At 43.8% G+C, this 16,821-nt stretch overlaps 1 protein-coding gene across 3 annotated transcripts in view; it reads left to right on the forward strand.

Annotated features, from left to right (window-relative positions):
• CCDC27 (coiled-coil domain containing 27) overlaps window positions 1–16,821 on the forward strand; it is a 617,891-nt gene that overhangs the window by 512,422 nt on the left and 88,648 nt on the right. For all 3 annotated transcript variants that reach the window (XM_069610244.1, XM_069610243.1, XM_069610245.1), the window contains one exon: window positions 2,604–2,816. In XM_069610244.1, the coding sequence (XP_069466345.1) occupies window positions 2,604–2,816 (213 nt within the window). The remainder of the gene's footprint in view (window positions 1–2,603; window positions 2,817–16,821) is intronic.

Raw genomic sequence — 16,821 nt, forward strand, 5'->3', positions numbered from 1 at the left:
ACTTTTTGATTGAACACACATTTCCCTCCACCCTACGTGAGCAGCTAACAAAACAGAAAATGAACACTTAAACAGTGAAATCTCTTCCAGAAGTCACCAAACCACCTCACAAGCTTTACACCACCACAGATCAAAAGGGAGATAGATGTAGAGCCTTTAAAGTGTTCATTGACTTCCCCGGCTGCTCCCACGACAGTAGCAACAAAAGAGGCTCTTCATCTTCTTTTATACTGAAGAAGCGTCGGACAGCCCCAACAGGATTCTCCCTGCCCTTCTCCCCCCCAGAGGAGACAAATCCAAGAACTGACGGTCCGACATATGTTTACCAGCACATGAATTCTGCAAGGTGCTCCCCTCATGAGGGTTTTACAGTATTAAGTACTGAGGCATTGCTTCATTGTTTGCAGCCTATTAATATGATAGCGGCCTATTTGTTGTAGGAAGCATTTGTGGTGGTGCATAAAGACTTCTCTTTCTTAAAAAACAAAAAATGTATCAAATAGGTTCACTCTTTGTTTCATTACATAAAATAATTATAAAGTTTACTATTTTTTATGTTATAACCCACTATGACTTGAGGATTCTATTGGTTTATTAAGAGCTGTACAGTGAAAATTGGAATATTAGAAAACACTGGTTTTTCATTAAGTGCTTGTCTTATGACACTGAGCACAAGCAGGCGCTCATCACAAATTGAGTTTTAAGTAGGTGCCCGAAATCTAGGATTGAATGAGCATGAGGTTGTTGCGAGATGTCTTGAGTGCTGCTGACCTTCAGATACAGCGGAGTATCATTGGTGTATCATTGACCTTGATGTCAAGGTCACTAAGGAGAGCTTCCAGAGGTTCTATGTAACAAAATGGAGCCCAAGACAGGGAGGAGCCTTGATTTATATTTCCACATCGGAGCCAGGTGGAGTCTGTGGGATAAATAAGAGGCAAACCAGTTGGGCACGCAGTCTTAGAATGTAGCTAATCATGTAATAGTGTTGTGTGGTTAACCTTGTCAAAGGCTGTGGAGCAGTTGAGCAGAACTAGGAGGCATGAGTCCACTTTTCCCATGATGTTAAATGCCTGGCTGGATCTTTCTCAGTGATCTCCCCCAAATGAGGAATTTTCTAGGGTGGTAGTTTGCTAGGTGACCTGGTCCAGCTTTGCTTATTGAGGAATGGGTATATTAAGCTTGTATTCAGTGAGGTGGGGAATTGGTTTCCTGCAAGAGTGATGCATTGATTTGGAGCTAAGGTAAGATCATTTGGTGCCTTGATTGACTTCATGATAATGGCTGGAATAATATCATCATTGTATGTGGTGAAATGAAATTATATTGTATTTATATCACGCTCGTACACAAGTATATCAGAGCGCAACCAGGCAAAAAGGGAGGGAAACAAGGGAGAAAAAAAAAGAAAACAGCGATCTTACTATGTCCAGTGACATTAAGAAAGCGCAAGTGCATGGAAAATGGAAAAGGTGGAAAGTCCCGGGAAGGGGGAGTGGAAAGTGCGGAACAGAGGAGAGAACAGAATAAATATTAAATTAAATAAATAAATAAGGGCGATAAACCATGGTAGTGCAGCCAGCAAGCGGCAGGTAAAAGTAAGTCAGATAAGGTATATCTGATAAGTGCAGAAGAAAAGTGGGAGGGGGGCTGTATGGGTACAGATACAGAACCCTAGTGCAGAGGGTGGCCAGGAGGCAGTGCAGGAGGGTGGCAGGGTGAGCAGGTACCTGGGCCCGAATGACAGAGGGTGGCCAGGTGTACAATGCCAAGAGAAGAAACAGATCAACAAGGGAGACGGGGGGCAAAGTCAGAGGCAAAGAGGGAGGTCTTGAGGTGCTTCCGGAACCGGAGATGGTTTTCCTCAAGTTTCAAGGTGGCTGGGAGACTTTTCCAAAGGGAGGCACCATTTGTAGACAGAGATCTACCTTCAGCTCGTTTCTTTGCAAAACGACTAACCCTGAGGGAGTTAGAAGTAGAGGAGCGAAGGGCTCGAGAGGGGAGGTATTTACAGAGGGATAGTTGAGGGTAATTTGGACCCAGACCGCAGAATGCCCTGTGGACAATGCAGAGGGTTTTAAATGTAATCCTTGCATCCACTGGGAGCCAATGATGGGATTTCAGGGCTGGGTATTTAACGATCCCAGGGCTTGAGGCCGAGGACAAGTCTTGCTGTCCTGTTCCGGTGAACGAAAACGAGAGCTCCTAAAGCCAAGAAATGCAGCAAGTAATCTCTTTAAATGTAGCTTCTGTTCTAGCATTAACAAGAACAGTAGAGATTTGTGAATGAATGTGCAGATGCCCATATGACAGCTGTGACAGTTTCAATACTATTACTGTTCCTGAGGTAGGTTGCAATGGTTAATGTTGTTCTAACATAATGAACTCCATTTCTTGTTAATACTACATTTACTAATCATAACGTAAGAAAATGCATTAGGTAATCCATCTCTATGTGGATTTCTTAGATCTCCATCGATACCTATGCCATATGGAGGGCATTTATTCCAATTCAGTGTTTGTCTTTAGGCCACCTCCTCTTTATACACCTTCCTTTGTAAACGTTGCGAAACAAAAGGACTTCATTATTTCTCTCCCTTTAGTCTGTTACAGAGTTGACCTCTGAACTGGAACTGAGGAACAGCATCATTGGTGGGCAGAAGAGTGACATTCAGAAAGTCCAGACCGAGGAGGCCTCCAGCCGTGACCAGCTGAAGAAAGCACTGAATGACAACGATGAGGCTCAGAGCAAAATCGATGCCTTAGAACTCTCAGAGTCGCAGTTGAAAGTGGCACTGGAAGCCACCAACTCAAAGGTAACCCATGACAAACATAAGATAAAAATGAAAGCCAACGAATGCTTCATCCCAGAGAGGGTCAATGGTCCAGTAGATAATGATTCCTTTTATCAATAGCCACGTAGTGCAATGGCTCCTTGTAATAGAGAAAATCAAAAATAAATCGCTGTGCCTAGATCACTATGCATTTTTCTCTATAGATACGTTCCAGAACTACACACTAGCTCGCCAGATTCAATCAGGGAGCCATAATCATACTGATCACTAGGATACACTGAGCAGAATGGGGGTCGAGTTATTTTTCTTTCCAGGCTGTTGCTGTTTGGAACACATTACCTGAGTCTCTAAGGAAACAATGCAACCAACCATCTTACTTCCAGGAAAACGTTGAACCCTTTATTGTTTCTGCAATAATTAAGAATTCCCTCTTTTTAATATAAATATCTTTTGAATGATAAATATTGTTTTATAGGACAACATGTGCTAGTACGCTTCGCGACAGGGAATCCTTTTTGGATGTAAGTTGCACTCTATAAGTTACCGTAACCTAAACTAAAACTAAACTAAGCATAGCAGCTGCCGTCATTTCCTTGAGAAAAAGTCTCACTTGCTGAGAAACTATGGTGATTACTTGGATGAGCAAAACACTAGATTACCCACATACACGATCGCCGTCCCTTATGATGATGGACTGCACACCCCAAGCTCCTCAATTGTAACTACATAATGTAGATTCATATTTCTTTAATTTGTTCACACTTACAATGTCATCTTTTCCATGCAGATCTTTCTGACATTTTTGTGAAATATTTAAAAGGGACTTGAAAAGTGTGTGAACTGTACTTATAAACAAAGAGCAACACAGCACATGGAGGAGTTGGTAAATCTAAGGACAGGGTTGGAACATGGATACAGTAGCTTGCTGCTGTGATTACCATACGCTAGCCAAAGTAATGGCAATAGCAACTGAATTCACGATTCAAAGATGACATCCCTACTTTCATGGCATTGAAGGTATCCTGATCTCAGCAGCTTGGCGAATGGGCGAAGCTTAAAGAGCTAGCCTGCAAGAAAGGAGGGGATAAGAGGGAAGGCTGCTGAGAAGAAATTGATATTGTGGGAATACAGTTAATTGGCTGCTAGACAGGATTCTTAGTGGTGAAGACAATTACTCTACTATGCAAAATAGGTTTGGTGGATTCACTATGGCCTCTTATGGGTGTGCTATACATGTAATGTGCCGTAGTACACACTTCTCCATAAATTGAACTACTGTTTCCTCATTTGAGTTAACAAACTGTCTCTGACCAACAGAAAGGCTCGTGGAAAAATGTATCCAACCCTATAATTCAAAAAAAAGGTTCACAACATTTGGTGGACTGCTCACCTTCCACACTTTTAGGGTCTGTTTTATGGCCACATGGAGAGCCCTGTCTGGCCATTTTTCAATCGGATTTTGGAAGACAGCCCTGGTGAGAAAAGGGAACATAAAGATGGTGTTTTCTAGAGGCACCCCTGCAGTAGGGCATTCCAGAAGGGTGCAATGTTATCACACCAGAACATGGGCGGGGCTGGTTTCCCTCTCTTTCACGCACGTCCAACGTCTATCATCCAGGAGTTGTTTGCATCGCCACAGCCTAAGAGAAGTATAATACAGTCCATGTATCACCCGTTGATGTGTATACCTCAGATTCAAATCCATCTTCATCCTTACCACATTGATATAAAACAGAACTATTAATGACAGCTTAAAGGGCACATGAGGAGAGAATCCCATTAAGTGTTACTCAGCTTGTTACATAGTGTTACTCGTCCAGTGCCCAGAAGCCTGTGCACAGTTGAATCCATCCGTGGAGTGGGAGAGATGGAACCATACTGGACAATCATATACCTGGGTATGGAGAACTGTGGTGAGAGTAGTAAACCAGGCTTTGAGGTGGTTATATCTCTCATTGTCATTCAACTTTTATCATAGAATTAGGATATCCTTCAGGTTGGGTTTTGGAATTAATGGCCCTTCATCCCAAGCTTTTGTAGCAAGACTTCAGATTCAAAGTCCACATCAGAAGGAGGACCTTAATGCAACCCTGGATGCTAATGATTTGTTGGTTGTTTTGTATGGGAAACACTTAACAGGTGACTCCCTCCTGCCAATTTCCAACAGAAAAATGTTTAAAAAACAAAATAGTCAAAGGAGAAATAGTAACGGGACAAAGCGGTTACGCAGGCCTGGGCCAATTACGGGCAAAAAGGATGGTGGCTTGGGGTGTGGCGGTGGAGGCAGGAGTGGAATGTAGGCTTATCTGTACAATTTAAACCTTTATTTTGAGCCTTCTGGTGGCGCTCCCACGGATGCTAATTAAACTTAACCTATTAAAAACCTCACAGGTTATTGGTACTTTGAAACGCATCATTCGGGCGGAACTCGACAGAGTGAACTCTGTGGCATAATCCATGTTGAAGTCAAAAGCTATGAGGAGACATGGGGGTTAGAGTTCTTCAAGGTTTTCCACAGTATGTTATATTTTTTATATTTGTATAGCGCCGACTACCACTGGTATGACTTCATAGTGCTACGGTGGATGGATGTCCTTCAGAAGACTGTAGTCTATTCAAACATGTAAATAAAAGGAGCAATACAATGCGTGCATTCAAATTGGAATTTGTGATTAGCAGAGATGACATTTAAAAGATTTTATATCATGCAGTGCATTTTGCTCAGGCGCAGGCAGACTGCTATATCAGTGACTATGTGACATTGGGACTTAATTTTTCATGGGACTCAGCTGTATTCTATAGGTTGCAGGGCAAGAGGGGGCATGGATATTATAAATAGTCTTTCAATCCCTAGGGCAACTGTCTAAAGTTGAGGGCTGTGCTATACTTTACATGCAGAAAACATGCACAATGACTAGCATGCAGTCACTTGCAAATGACATGCACAATTGTCTGATAAGACAAAGATACAATCAGTGCATGTCCTCTTGTCAGTACCATCTCATTATTGCATGAAAGTGTTTTATATTGTATTCAAATGTGGTGGTAATACATAGCTTGTCGGTGCGGAAATAAGGGTGCCGGTAGCAGCGTACCCTGCACCCTTTCTGGACCACCAGACTACAAGTATGCCTGCAGGGGCACTGGCTCCTGCAGGCATGGTTTTCACAGAAGCACCAGCACCGTTAGTAATGGTGCCGGTGCTTCCATGCCCCCATTCCCGTAGAGTCCTTTGGGAGCACCAGCGGGTTACCGCTGAACTCGTAATGAGGCCCATAGTCACCAATAGGGAAAAATGCCAAACCCGTCGTCTGTGTCATCATTAGTCTCCAGGACAACTGGTCCTCAAGAGAAAAAACTATTGCTTAAACCCCCGACACCCCGCCCCCACCCTTGGCAGACCCACCCAAGTCCCCTGAATGTCCACTTCCCTGCCTGGTGGAGTCCCAAGTGACTGATCATTAGAAAGTAGTAATTCCAATGAAGTATGATGCTTCCTTTGGACCCTGCAATACCACGTGCATCACCACAAGCCCAACGCTAAGCAGCTTGAACAAAGACAAAACTCCATCAAGTTGCAAACTTGGCAGTCACCTCTGTGACGTATTGTAATGCATGTCCATCCATTGGGTGGACCCTCAGGGATGCCCAATAGACAAATCACCAATTCAAATGGGGATATGTTAAATGGCAATACAGATGCACCAAGAGTGAAATATATTTCGAATGGATTGTGTTCTCCCACGTATTTCTCATCTTAAATATATCATTACCTTCAGTTTTGCTGCTTCAGCAATTTTTTCTCTCTCCACTAGAGGGCGCTCCACTCGAGGCCGTGGTGTTGATGTCCCTCGGCGGCATCTGTCGAGCACCAACGTCATCCGCTGTATAAATGCCTCGAGCGCGCCCTTTGGCCTCAGTTCAATTTTTCCGTTAGCTTCGCTTCGGATAGTTGCAACGGCGCTTCAATTTCGTGTGAATAATGTCATCTTCATCAAACCCTTCCACACCGAAAACTGGATTCAAGAAATGGCAGAAATGTGCGAAAAAGATGTCGCTGACTGATCCCCATTAAAATTGCCTCTTGTGCCTCAGCTCCGACCATCGTATAGATGACTGCGGTTCTTGTCATTTGATGACCCATAAGGCCTTAAAAGAACGAAGCGGTAAACTGGTGTTGGGGGAGGGATCCTCAAAGTTTTCTTCGAAGGTGAGAAAAGACTTGGCTGAGTCTTCGATGAAACATCATAAAAAAATCTAGATCGAGGAGCAGATCAGGAAAGTACTCTTCTTCGACCTCCAAAAAGGCAGAAAAAAAGACGACACTGGTCTCCTTCTTCTTCCTCTTCTTCCTCAACGTCATCTGAGGAAGTTATAACATGTCCTTCAAGACATGACTCTCTGAAAAAATGGGAAGCCTTTAGGGTTTCTATGTTAAAGATTTTTGCGAACGCGGCCCAGACCGCCTCAAAAAAGTCTGACGAAGACCATGCCCCTGCTCACAAGAAAAGTGACAGGGGAAGATCTAAAACAAGAAAATCCAACAAAAAGTGTTCAAGGGTGTCATCCAGGGACTCTTCCCAGACACCTCATGGAAAAAGTCTACTGGTGCATAAATCGGAGGTAGATGTAAAAAAGATGGCGTCAGACTCTCATACGTCTTCAAAGGCTGCTTCGAAAATGTCCTCAAAGCCATCGAGGGCGGTCGAGCACAAGGCGTCGATGACTCCACGTAAACAGATCTTGAGTGTACAGTCGACAGTTTCAAAGGCTCCGTCGACGGCGTCAATGGTCTCGACAACTCCTTCTATGATTCCTTTCAAGGCGTCGAAGGCTACTTCGACAATATCAAAGGTTGTAGCTACACCATGTTCGCCATTGACGTGTTTGTCGACGCCCATGCCTATGCCAGTATCAAAACCTATTCCACCTGAAAAGATCTTTCATCCTGAGAGTAGACATGATTTTTTAGGACCATGTCATCCATATACGAAGGAGAAATGAAGAAGTTTCAAGACCAGCCCCTGAAGAATTAATTGACCCCCAATCCTAAATACAAGACTTACATGAGTGCTTGCAATCAGCAAGTGGTCTGGATACTTCTCCAGAATACGAATTTGAAAAGCCTGACCCAGCAGAACATGCTGATGCGGGCTATAAAAAGTTAATGAGTAGAGTTACTGAATACATGGGATGGGGTAGGAATTCACCTGTATATTAAGATGATGACATGATTGATATCCTGTCAGGAGGACCTCAGCAATACCCCATACTTCCCTTTCATGTAGCTTTACAAAGAAGGGTTAATTCTGCATGGGAACATCCTGAAACCATTCCAGCAGTAAATAAGAAATTTGTGTCAAAATATAGACCCTGTAATTCAGACCCGGAATACTTGAGCAAGCATCCATCTCCAGAAAGTCTGGTAGTTGAAGCAGCTACCTCTACTAGAAATGCTGCATACCCTACAATTGCTCCGGATAGGGATGACAAAAAGGTTGATGCATGGTCCAGAAAAGTTTTTACATCAGGAAGCATGGCTTTAAAATTCACCAATATAACTTGCATCCTTGCAAGATTTACATATACCCTGTGGGACTGCATGTCAGCGGCAGCTGAGCACATTCCAGAAGGTGAGGAACGTGATGGATTCCTAGCCATAAGAAGGGATGGAAAGGAGGCTACGGGGGAATGCCTTCAATCAGGTTTGGGCACAGCTGACAATATCAGTAGGTAGGTCCATGGCATCTAGCAAAGTGCTACATAGATTTGCATGGCTAAGGAAGTCAGGCTTTGCACCGGACACACAATCCAGGCTTCTTAATATGCCATTTGACGGCTCGAGGTTGTTTGTCAGCAAGGCAGATGAAAGTTTGGAGAAGCTGCAGACCTCCAAAGCGGCGGCAAAATCACTCAGTGCCGCTATAAGACAACCTCAACAACGCCCCTACACAGGCTCAACTTCCTGGAGGGGTCGTCCCTTTCAATGTTATTCCTCAATTGAAAAAGGAAGGGGATAGGCCAGTCAAAGGGGTCAAAGAAAATTTCCTCGGGGGCGAGGAAAAGGTGCTAGATCTGCCCCAGCAGCGGCATCTGTCCCTTCAGCCGCTGCTGCAGCTGCCACAAAGCCACTCTGAGGTTTTCACCCTCAAGACTCTAGTGGGAGGCAGAATCTCAGGGCATCTGAAAGAATGGCGGGGCATTACTTCAGATGCTTGGGCACTGGAAACAGTATCCCAAGGTTACTGCCTTCCCTTTCTAAAGAAACCTCAGAATTACCCACCGCGATACAACTCTGTCAAACATCCCGATCCGCTCCTGTTGCAGGAAGTTTTAACCCTGCTACAGAAAGGTGCAATAGAACAGGTACCTGCAGCAGAGAGGAACAGGGGTTGGTATTCCCCATATTTCCTCATTCCAAAGAAAGACGGAGGACTGAGACCTATCTTGGACTTGAGAGACTTGAACAAGTTCCTCAGGAAGGACAAATTGAAGATGGTCACACTTTCTCAGATTCTTCAGGTTCTCCAAATCCAGGATTGGTTGGTGTCATTGGATCTTCAGGATGCTTACTTTCATGTGCCAATCCATCTCAAGCACAGAAAGTACCTGAGGTTTGCGATTGGCAATTCTCACTATCAATTTCGAGTTCTGCCATTCGGGTTGACCTCCGCCCCGAGAGTTTTCACCAAGTTGATGGCGGTAGTGGCAGCTAGTCTCAGGAGAGGGGGGATCCACGTCTACCCCTATCTGGACGATTGCATGATCAGGGCACGTTCTCCAGAACAAGCCCAGGATCATCTGTCCAAGACTTGCCACTTCCTTCACAAACTAGGGTTTTCTCTGAATTTCTAAAAGTCAAACATGATACCATCACAAAAACTCAAGTTTATTGGAGCAGTCCTGGATACTTGTTCGGGAAAAGCCTCTCCTCCCGAAGAGAGATCTCACCACATTCTGCAGATGGTAATGACATTCCAGAATGCACAGTATCAACTGGCATTCCATTTTCTCAGGTTGCTCGGTCGAATGGCATCCTGCATTTTTCTGGTGCCACAAGCCAGATTGAGGATGAGATCCCTTCAATGGGCTCTCAGGACTCAATGGTCTCAGGGGAAATGTCAGATCTATTGCAAGTTCCAACCAGAGTAGCACAGGATCTACAATGGTGGGCTTTCAGGAAACATATCCTCAAAGGAGAATCTTTTTGGCAACCATGGCCGGAGATAACAGTAGTAACGGACGTCTCACTTATGGGGTGGGGAGCTCACACCAACGATCTGACAATCAGCGGTCGTTGGTCTCCATTGGAGTCCAAACTACATATCAACCTATTGGAGTTGAGGGCAATCAGATTAGCACTGAATGCCTTCCTGCCCTCTCCACTGGGAAAGAATGTCCTAATAATGACGGACAACACAGTGGCCATGTACTACCTCAACAAGAGAGGAGGAGTAGGGTCACTGCCACTGTGCAGAGAAGCAATGCAGCTCTGGTTTTGGGCAATACAAGAAGGGATCTCTCTGTCGGCAGTTCATCTAGCAGGAGAGCAAAACACGGCGGCGGACACTCTGAGCAGGCAGAGCACACTGTCCAACGAGTGGGAGCTAGCTCAGGAAGTCCTTCAAAAGATCTTCGCCCTTTGGGGAACCCCTCAAGTGGATCTGTTCATGACCAGTGCCCACCTGAAGTGTGAACTGTACTGCTCAAGGGAATTTCCCCTGAGAGGAGCTCTAGGGGACGTGTTTGTGGTGGAATGGGAATTCCCTCTTCTGTACGCGTTCCCTCCAGTCCCTGTGATCCCTCAAGTAATCAGGAGGTTGAGAAAGTTTGGGAAAACCATGATCCTAATTGCTCCGGATTGGGCCAGGAGAACCTGGTACCCGGACCTTCTAGACATGTCCATCTGCCCTCCAATACGTCTTCCAAAAAGAGACCTCTCGCAAGACGAAGGTCACGTTCTCCATCCAGAGGTCAACACACTCAACCTTCACGCATGGCTTCTGAGAGGTTGAGATACAAGGATTGGGACCTTCCGGATGACTTAATGGAGATCTTGCTTTCAGTCAGAAGGCCAGCAACTAAATCTCTGTATTGGTGTCGTTGGAACAAGTTCAGTAACTGGTGCAGAGAAAAGAATGTGGACCCATTTCAATGTAATATTCCCCCAGTATTGTCTTTTCAATTACATTTGGCTAATCTGGGGCTCCAGGTTGGTACGATAAAAGGATACTTAGCAGCGCTATCCATTTTTAAGCGCTCTTCAGAGGAAGAATCTTACTTTAAGATACCTTTAATAATTCAATTCTTAAAGGGCCTTTTTGTGGGATACACTGGCCGCAAACTAGGACTTGCTGGAACTAATCAAACATTATCTAGATGGATAATTTTAGCTGTAACAGAATGTTATAGATTGGCTGGGAAAGAACCGCCAGATGAGCTGAGGGCTCATTAAACCAGGGGCATGGCAACTTCGACAGCACTTCAAAGGGGTGTCCCTGTGCAAGATATTTGCGCAGCAGCCACATGGTCATCCATGCACACTTTTATAAAACATTATGCTTTAGATCCGACTTCTTCTCAAGGAGGTCTATTCGCTAAATCAGTACTTCATTCTGTACATGATTCAAATTTCTGTACTCCCACCTCCAATACAAAACTGCTTTGGAATCTATCTAAGATGAGGAATACGTGGGAGGACACAATCCATTCGAAGAACAAGTTACTTACCAACTGTAACATTCTTTCGATTGGATGTTCCTCCCACGTATTCCTCATCGACCCTCCCAGCCTACCCCACAGTACAGTTTATGTGATTTACACTCTAAATTCTTTTAAGACCTGGGTCAAAAGAGGCACGCCCCTTTAACTATAATCCCTGGGCTATAATACATGAAAAAACAGAACTGAGGCCAACGGGCGCGCTCAAGGCATTTATACAGCGGATGACGTTGGTGCTCGATGGATGCGGCCGAGGACATCGCGCCACGGCCTCGAGTGCAGCACCCTCTAGTGGAGAGATAACAAATTTTCGAAGCAGCAAAGCTGAAGGTAAGGATATATCTAAGATGAGGAATATGTGGGAGGAACATCCAATCGAAAGAACGTTACAGTTGGTAAGTAACTTGTTCTTCTGCCGGTGATAGATGTTAGGTGACAGATTGATGGGAGTGTTGGTTCTGGGAGTGGTGGGCCTGAAGGACAGTGAAGCAGGTGACAAGCGTGAGGTAGCGATCTCACTGAATCGCAGAGTATGATGTGAAAGGAAGCCAGTGGTTTCTTAGATTCCTTTCAATCTGAATATTAATGTGTGACAATGTACTACATACTCATGGATAATTTGGGGTATGTAGTCTCCCTAGCGTAGAACAGACAAGCAAACTGCTTATAACAATCATCCATTACAGAGGAAGGAGTAATTGACATGGTCCTACCTTCTTGGTCCATAATAATGCGTTACACTTTATGACAATCTTCAGCAGGATCCGCTGAGAAGTGACTGGTAGGAGGATGGAAACTAACTGCTGGCTCAAGATCACTCAGGTTATTCTCTGTGTAATTCAGTTGATCTGGTAGTGCCATAGCTGGGTGGGATCTCATTGTGGCTTGGTGTTTCGAGGCTGCAGGGAGGATTGTACCTATCTAAGATGGAGTTTCTGTTCAAGGTCATCACTCCTGTAGCGTGTATCAGCCTTGAGTGTGAGGTCCCATTATATCCGGAATAATAATTAGAAGCTGGGTCAGTTGAGATAGTGAGTTGGGGTGGGTGTGGACTGCCGATGGGTGATGATAGATTTGTTTGTTTTATGGTCGAGAAATGTGAGCCAACTACTAAATTATGCTCCCAGTCCTGTCATTAGTAAGGGGATTGTGTGAAATTGTTTTAGGTCCAAAGAAGGGTATGGTTTGTGAGGGCGTATCTACAGTTGCAGCTGTTCGTTATCTGGGGTAAATAGCCCTAGGATTGCCAGGATCTCCTAGGGCTTGTGAAATGGATGGAGTATGCCACAGGGGCCTATGGTGTGGGGCTACATGCCCTGTCTATTACTAGGGTTCACAGAGGTCTTTATAGGATACAATAAAGGAGTCGGTTCGAAGTCAAGAATAAGATAATATATATGTCTTTTCAGGGAAATAAGTGGTTTACAGACAAAGTGGATCACATCTTGGAGACGTTTAAAATATCCGAACAGATGGCAAAATCATTAATTTTCTCGGCAATGCCCTTTGGCAAACCCAACGCCGTCTACCTATCTCAAATGCACAGATCTAGAATGCTCCAGTGATTTGCACGAGACACATCTAGAAAGCAGTATGCAGTATTTGTTCAGGAAGTTCGTGAGTAGCAGATGGTGACAATAATACAGAGCCTCCAAACCTACAGTGGATCAAACAAATATAACCCTTGCCAAACCGTTTTGTCATAATTATCATCATCATCATCTGCTTTCTTCTTGAACTGGAGGATACTTTCCCAGGATTAGTGGGTCTTGCAGAGTGTAGAGAAAGAATACAGAGCCCCATTCCAAATTTCCCACACTTTCTCAATCACAAGAGAACTGTTAGACGTTGAGCACATTATTTAGAAAAGGACCATAGAAAGTTAAAAAATATACTTTTATAGGTTTTCATTAGTGCAAATTAACCATAACGTCCCTTTAGCAAAGTTCTTTCAGTTAATTAAATAGGTTTTTATTAGTGCAACTTAAACATAACTTCCCTTTAACAAAGTTTTTTCAGTGAATTTCATGGGTTTTTACCAGTGCATGCTAATTTCCTACAACTTACTAATATCATACTTGCCCCAATATAACAACATTTTTGTCCAATTTAAAAAGTTTCTCCTTAAAACTCTGCCATTTCTCACCTTCTAGCATCATTTTAACACTTCTATACACTTCTTTCAACTTTTTCCACTGTTTTTGTGTCCGTCAACATTCGCAAACGTCTGATGTCATTGCAGACTTTCCACACAGTGTCACATGACCACATGCACAGCATGATGACGTGTTTGTGAATGCATCCGCACTTTGCGATCGGGTCCGTGCTACGCGGACAGTTCGAAAATGCATTTTCTACTGATCTAGGAACTTTTAAGCTCAAAATGTTCCCTTTGCACAGCTCCTACACCTATTCCTACTTATTATCCATTAACAATCTAATACAGAGCACATACCTGAAAGAATATTAGCAAAACTGCTGCTTATCTTAAAGATGGCATCAGCTATTTCCATCCCTCCTCCCCAAGAGCAACCACCACCACCAACTGGAGGACATACACAACAAAAAAAGTACATTACTTCCAAATACAATGAAAAGGACCAAGAAAATGATGTAGAGGAAGTGCCTACCTCTAGCACCAAGAGATAATCATTGGTGTGGCAGTTCTTTACCACTGTTGGGCATGTACCAAAGGCTAAAGCTACCAAAGTGAGTAAGTCATTTACTACCTGGACAGTACTCCTGCAGGACCAACTCCATGCGCCACCACACCCAATCCAACCACTGCAATGCTCTCAGAAAGGCTGATCCTTTCTTAGCAAGTAGTAGGCTGTCTTCTTCCACCTCAACTTCCTCAATCAATACTGTAACCACACAGCCTACTTCTGTGGGACACAAAATCCCACCAGCTACCTTGCAAGCAATAAAAGTGGGTGTTGATCCATGTCTTTCGAAGACACCAGTCCTCTGTATATACTGCAACACATTGCTCTGCAGAGGGGAGCAATTTCAAAGTGTTTTGAAGCTGTAATCAAGGAGCGTGAGAAACACTGCGCCTACCTTAGATGTAACATATGTGCAACATCTTCCCCTGTCCACCTGCCCCTCCATATTAGTGCTTGGTGCCTCTTCGCTAATTTCCCTCCCCACGTTACGTTCTAACCTCTCTTGCAAAAGAACTCAAAAATCAAAAAACAAAAAAAAAGGTTCCTTTAGGAACCACCTTCCACAGTAATAAAATAGAACTAAAACAAAAAATCTGTCTACTTTACATTTCTCTGTAAAGTATATAGACTTAATAAGATTTCCAACATTTCCATTAGCATTTTGTGTCATGCTAATGGGAATAATGTGGCGTTGGCCTGCCAGCCCAAGTTATCGGCCAAAGCAAAGCGAGGGTGGATAATGAGGGCTCGGACCGTTATCTGCCCTTCCAGCACCTGCAATGGGGGATGAAGGCCATTAGCACCCCGGGTTGCCAAAGCGGTAACCCGGGGTGCTAAAGAAAAAGGATTTTTCTTACTACACCAGGATACAAGCGGTGTCCTGCTGTAGAAAAGAAAATCCTTTTCCAAGATGGCCACCATGGAAAGGGAAGGTGGGGTTCCGTACCGATCCCCTCTTCCCTTTCCATGGCAGCCTGTAGAAGTTGAAGAGAAAACTCTGTGCCCATATTACCATGAGCACATTTTATTTTCCCTTTCAAACCTATCCCAATTTCGAAAAACATTGCCACATAGTCGGTCCCTGGTGGACATGTTCACTTTATCCCCATTGGTCGTCCCTCGCAGTCATGGACAGTAGCCAGATTGTCTGGGTCATGACCTTATGCCATGACCTGGAAAATCTGGCCACTGCCCATGGCCACAGGTTATACCTCAGTCACCAAAGGTATATCACTATTTTTTGTACCTACATTATGACACTTGTCAAAAAATAAATCACGGACATATATGAAAAACCATGCTTACGGGTCCTTGCCAACGCTCCCTGCGCACGTTTTCTGGAAATCCGCCCATGTTTTATTTTTTCAAAAGTGTCAAAATGTACATACAATAATCATATAACTTCGCCCTCACTTGACAAAATCCATCCAGACTTTCCACAAACATTCAAGGTTGGGTCTCTAATCTTTCTGAAAATGTTTGTCCACATTCGTCAAATGGCAACAAAGTAATAAGCATCTAAAAATATTGAGTCCAGCCTCTGATTTAGCCCCCTCTTAACAAAATCCCACCAGACTTTCCACAAACATTCAAGGTTGGGTCTCTAATCTTTCTGAAAATGTTTGTCCACATTCGTCAAATGGCAACAAAGTAATAAGCATCTAAAAATATTGAGTCCCCCCTCTAATTTAGCCCCCTCTTGACAAAATCCCACCAGACTTTGCAAAAACATGTATATCTAGATCTAAAATCTTTTTGCAAACTTTTGTACAGATTTGTCAAATGGCACCAGATTTATAAGCCTTTACAATATTTTGAGACCCCCATCTAATTTTGCCCCCTCTTGACATAATCCCACCGAATTTGCAAAAATATTTATATCTAGATCTCAAACCATGTTTGTAAATTTGTGTGCACATTCATCAAAAGGCACAACATTTATAAGCCTTTACAATATTTTGGGACCCCTCTCTGATTTCGTTCCCTCTTGACAAAACAGCACCACACTTTCCAAAGGTATTCAGAACCAGGTCTAGAATGAAATTCCAAAATGTCATGCAGTTTCATTGAGTGGAGCCAAAGTTATAAGCCATCCAAAAACTGCTTTTCACCAACCCAGAAATGCACAAATAAGCATAGATGCCCCCAAACATCTAAGATGTTCGCGGACATCTCAGGACTGCCCCTGAATGTTCACAGACATTCGAGAACAAAAACACCAGTTTTTTTATTTTTACGGCCATATCCCATCTCATCCTCATCACTCCTCACCTCCCCAAAGATGGTTTGAAAAGTTTGACAAGTGCAATGTTGTGTTTTTTAATATGGTTTTACCACAATGTTCACGGACACTGGCTCCTGTCTGCGAATCCAACATGGCCGGCGTTTCCCAAAATATGATGCTTCATGCTTTTCACCATCCAATCATCGGACAAATCTGATGTCTGTGGACCTCACGTCAGCCCCTGGGCCAATGGGAGGCCCCTCCGCGGACCAGACAAGGAAGTGAGTCTGCAGACCGAACCCAGATATCACTATTTTTTTTACCTTCTTTTTGGTTGTTCAAAAAAACGACTGGAAGGATTTACATCAAATTTACAAAGGCACGCTTTCCGGACCAAGCCGTTGCTCCTGCCACA

Source organism: Ambystoma mexicanum, chromosome 8 (genome assembly GCF_040938575.1).
Source record: "Ambystoma mexicanum isolate Mex_15411 chromosome 8, UKY_AmexF1_1, whole genome shotgun sequence".
Taxonomy (NCBI): Eukaryota; Metazoa; Chordata; class Amphibia; order Caudata; family Ambystomatidae; genus Ambystoma; species Ambystoma mexicanum.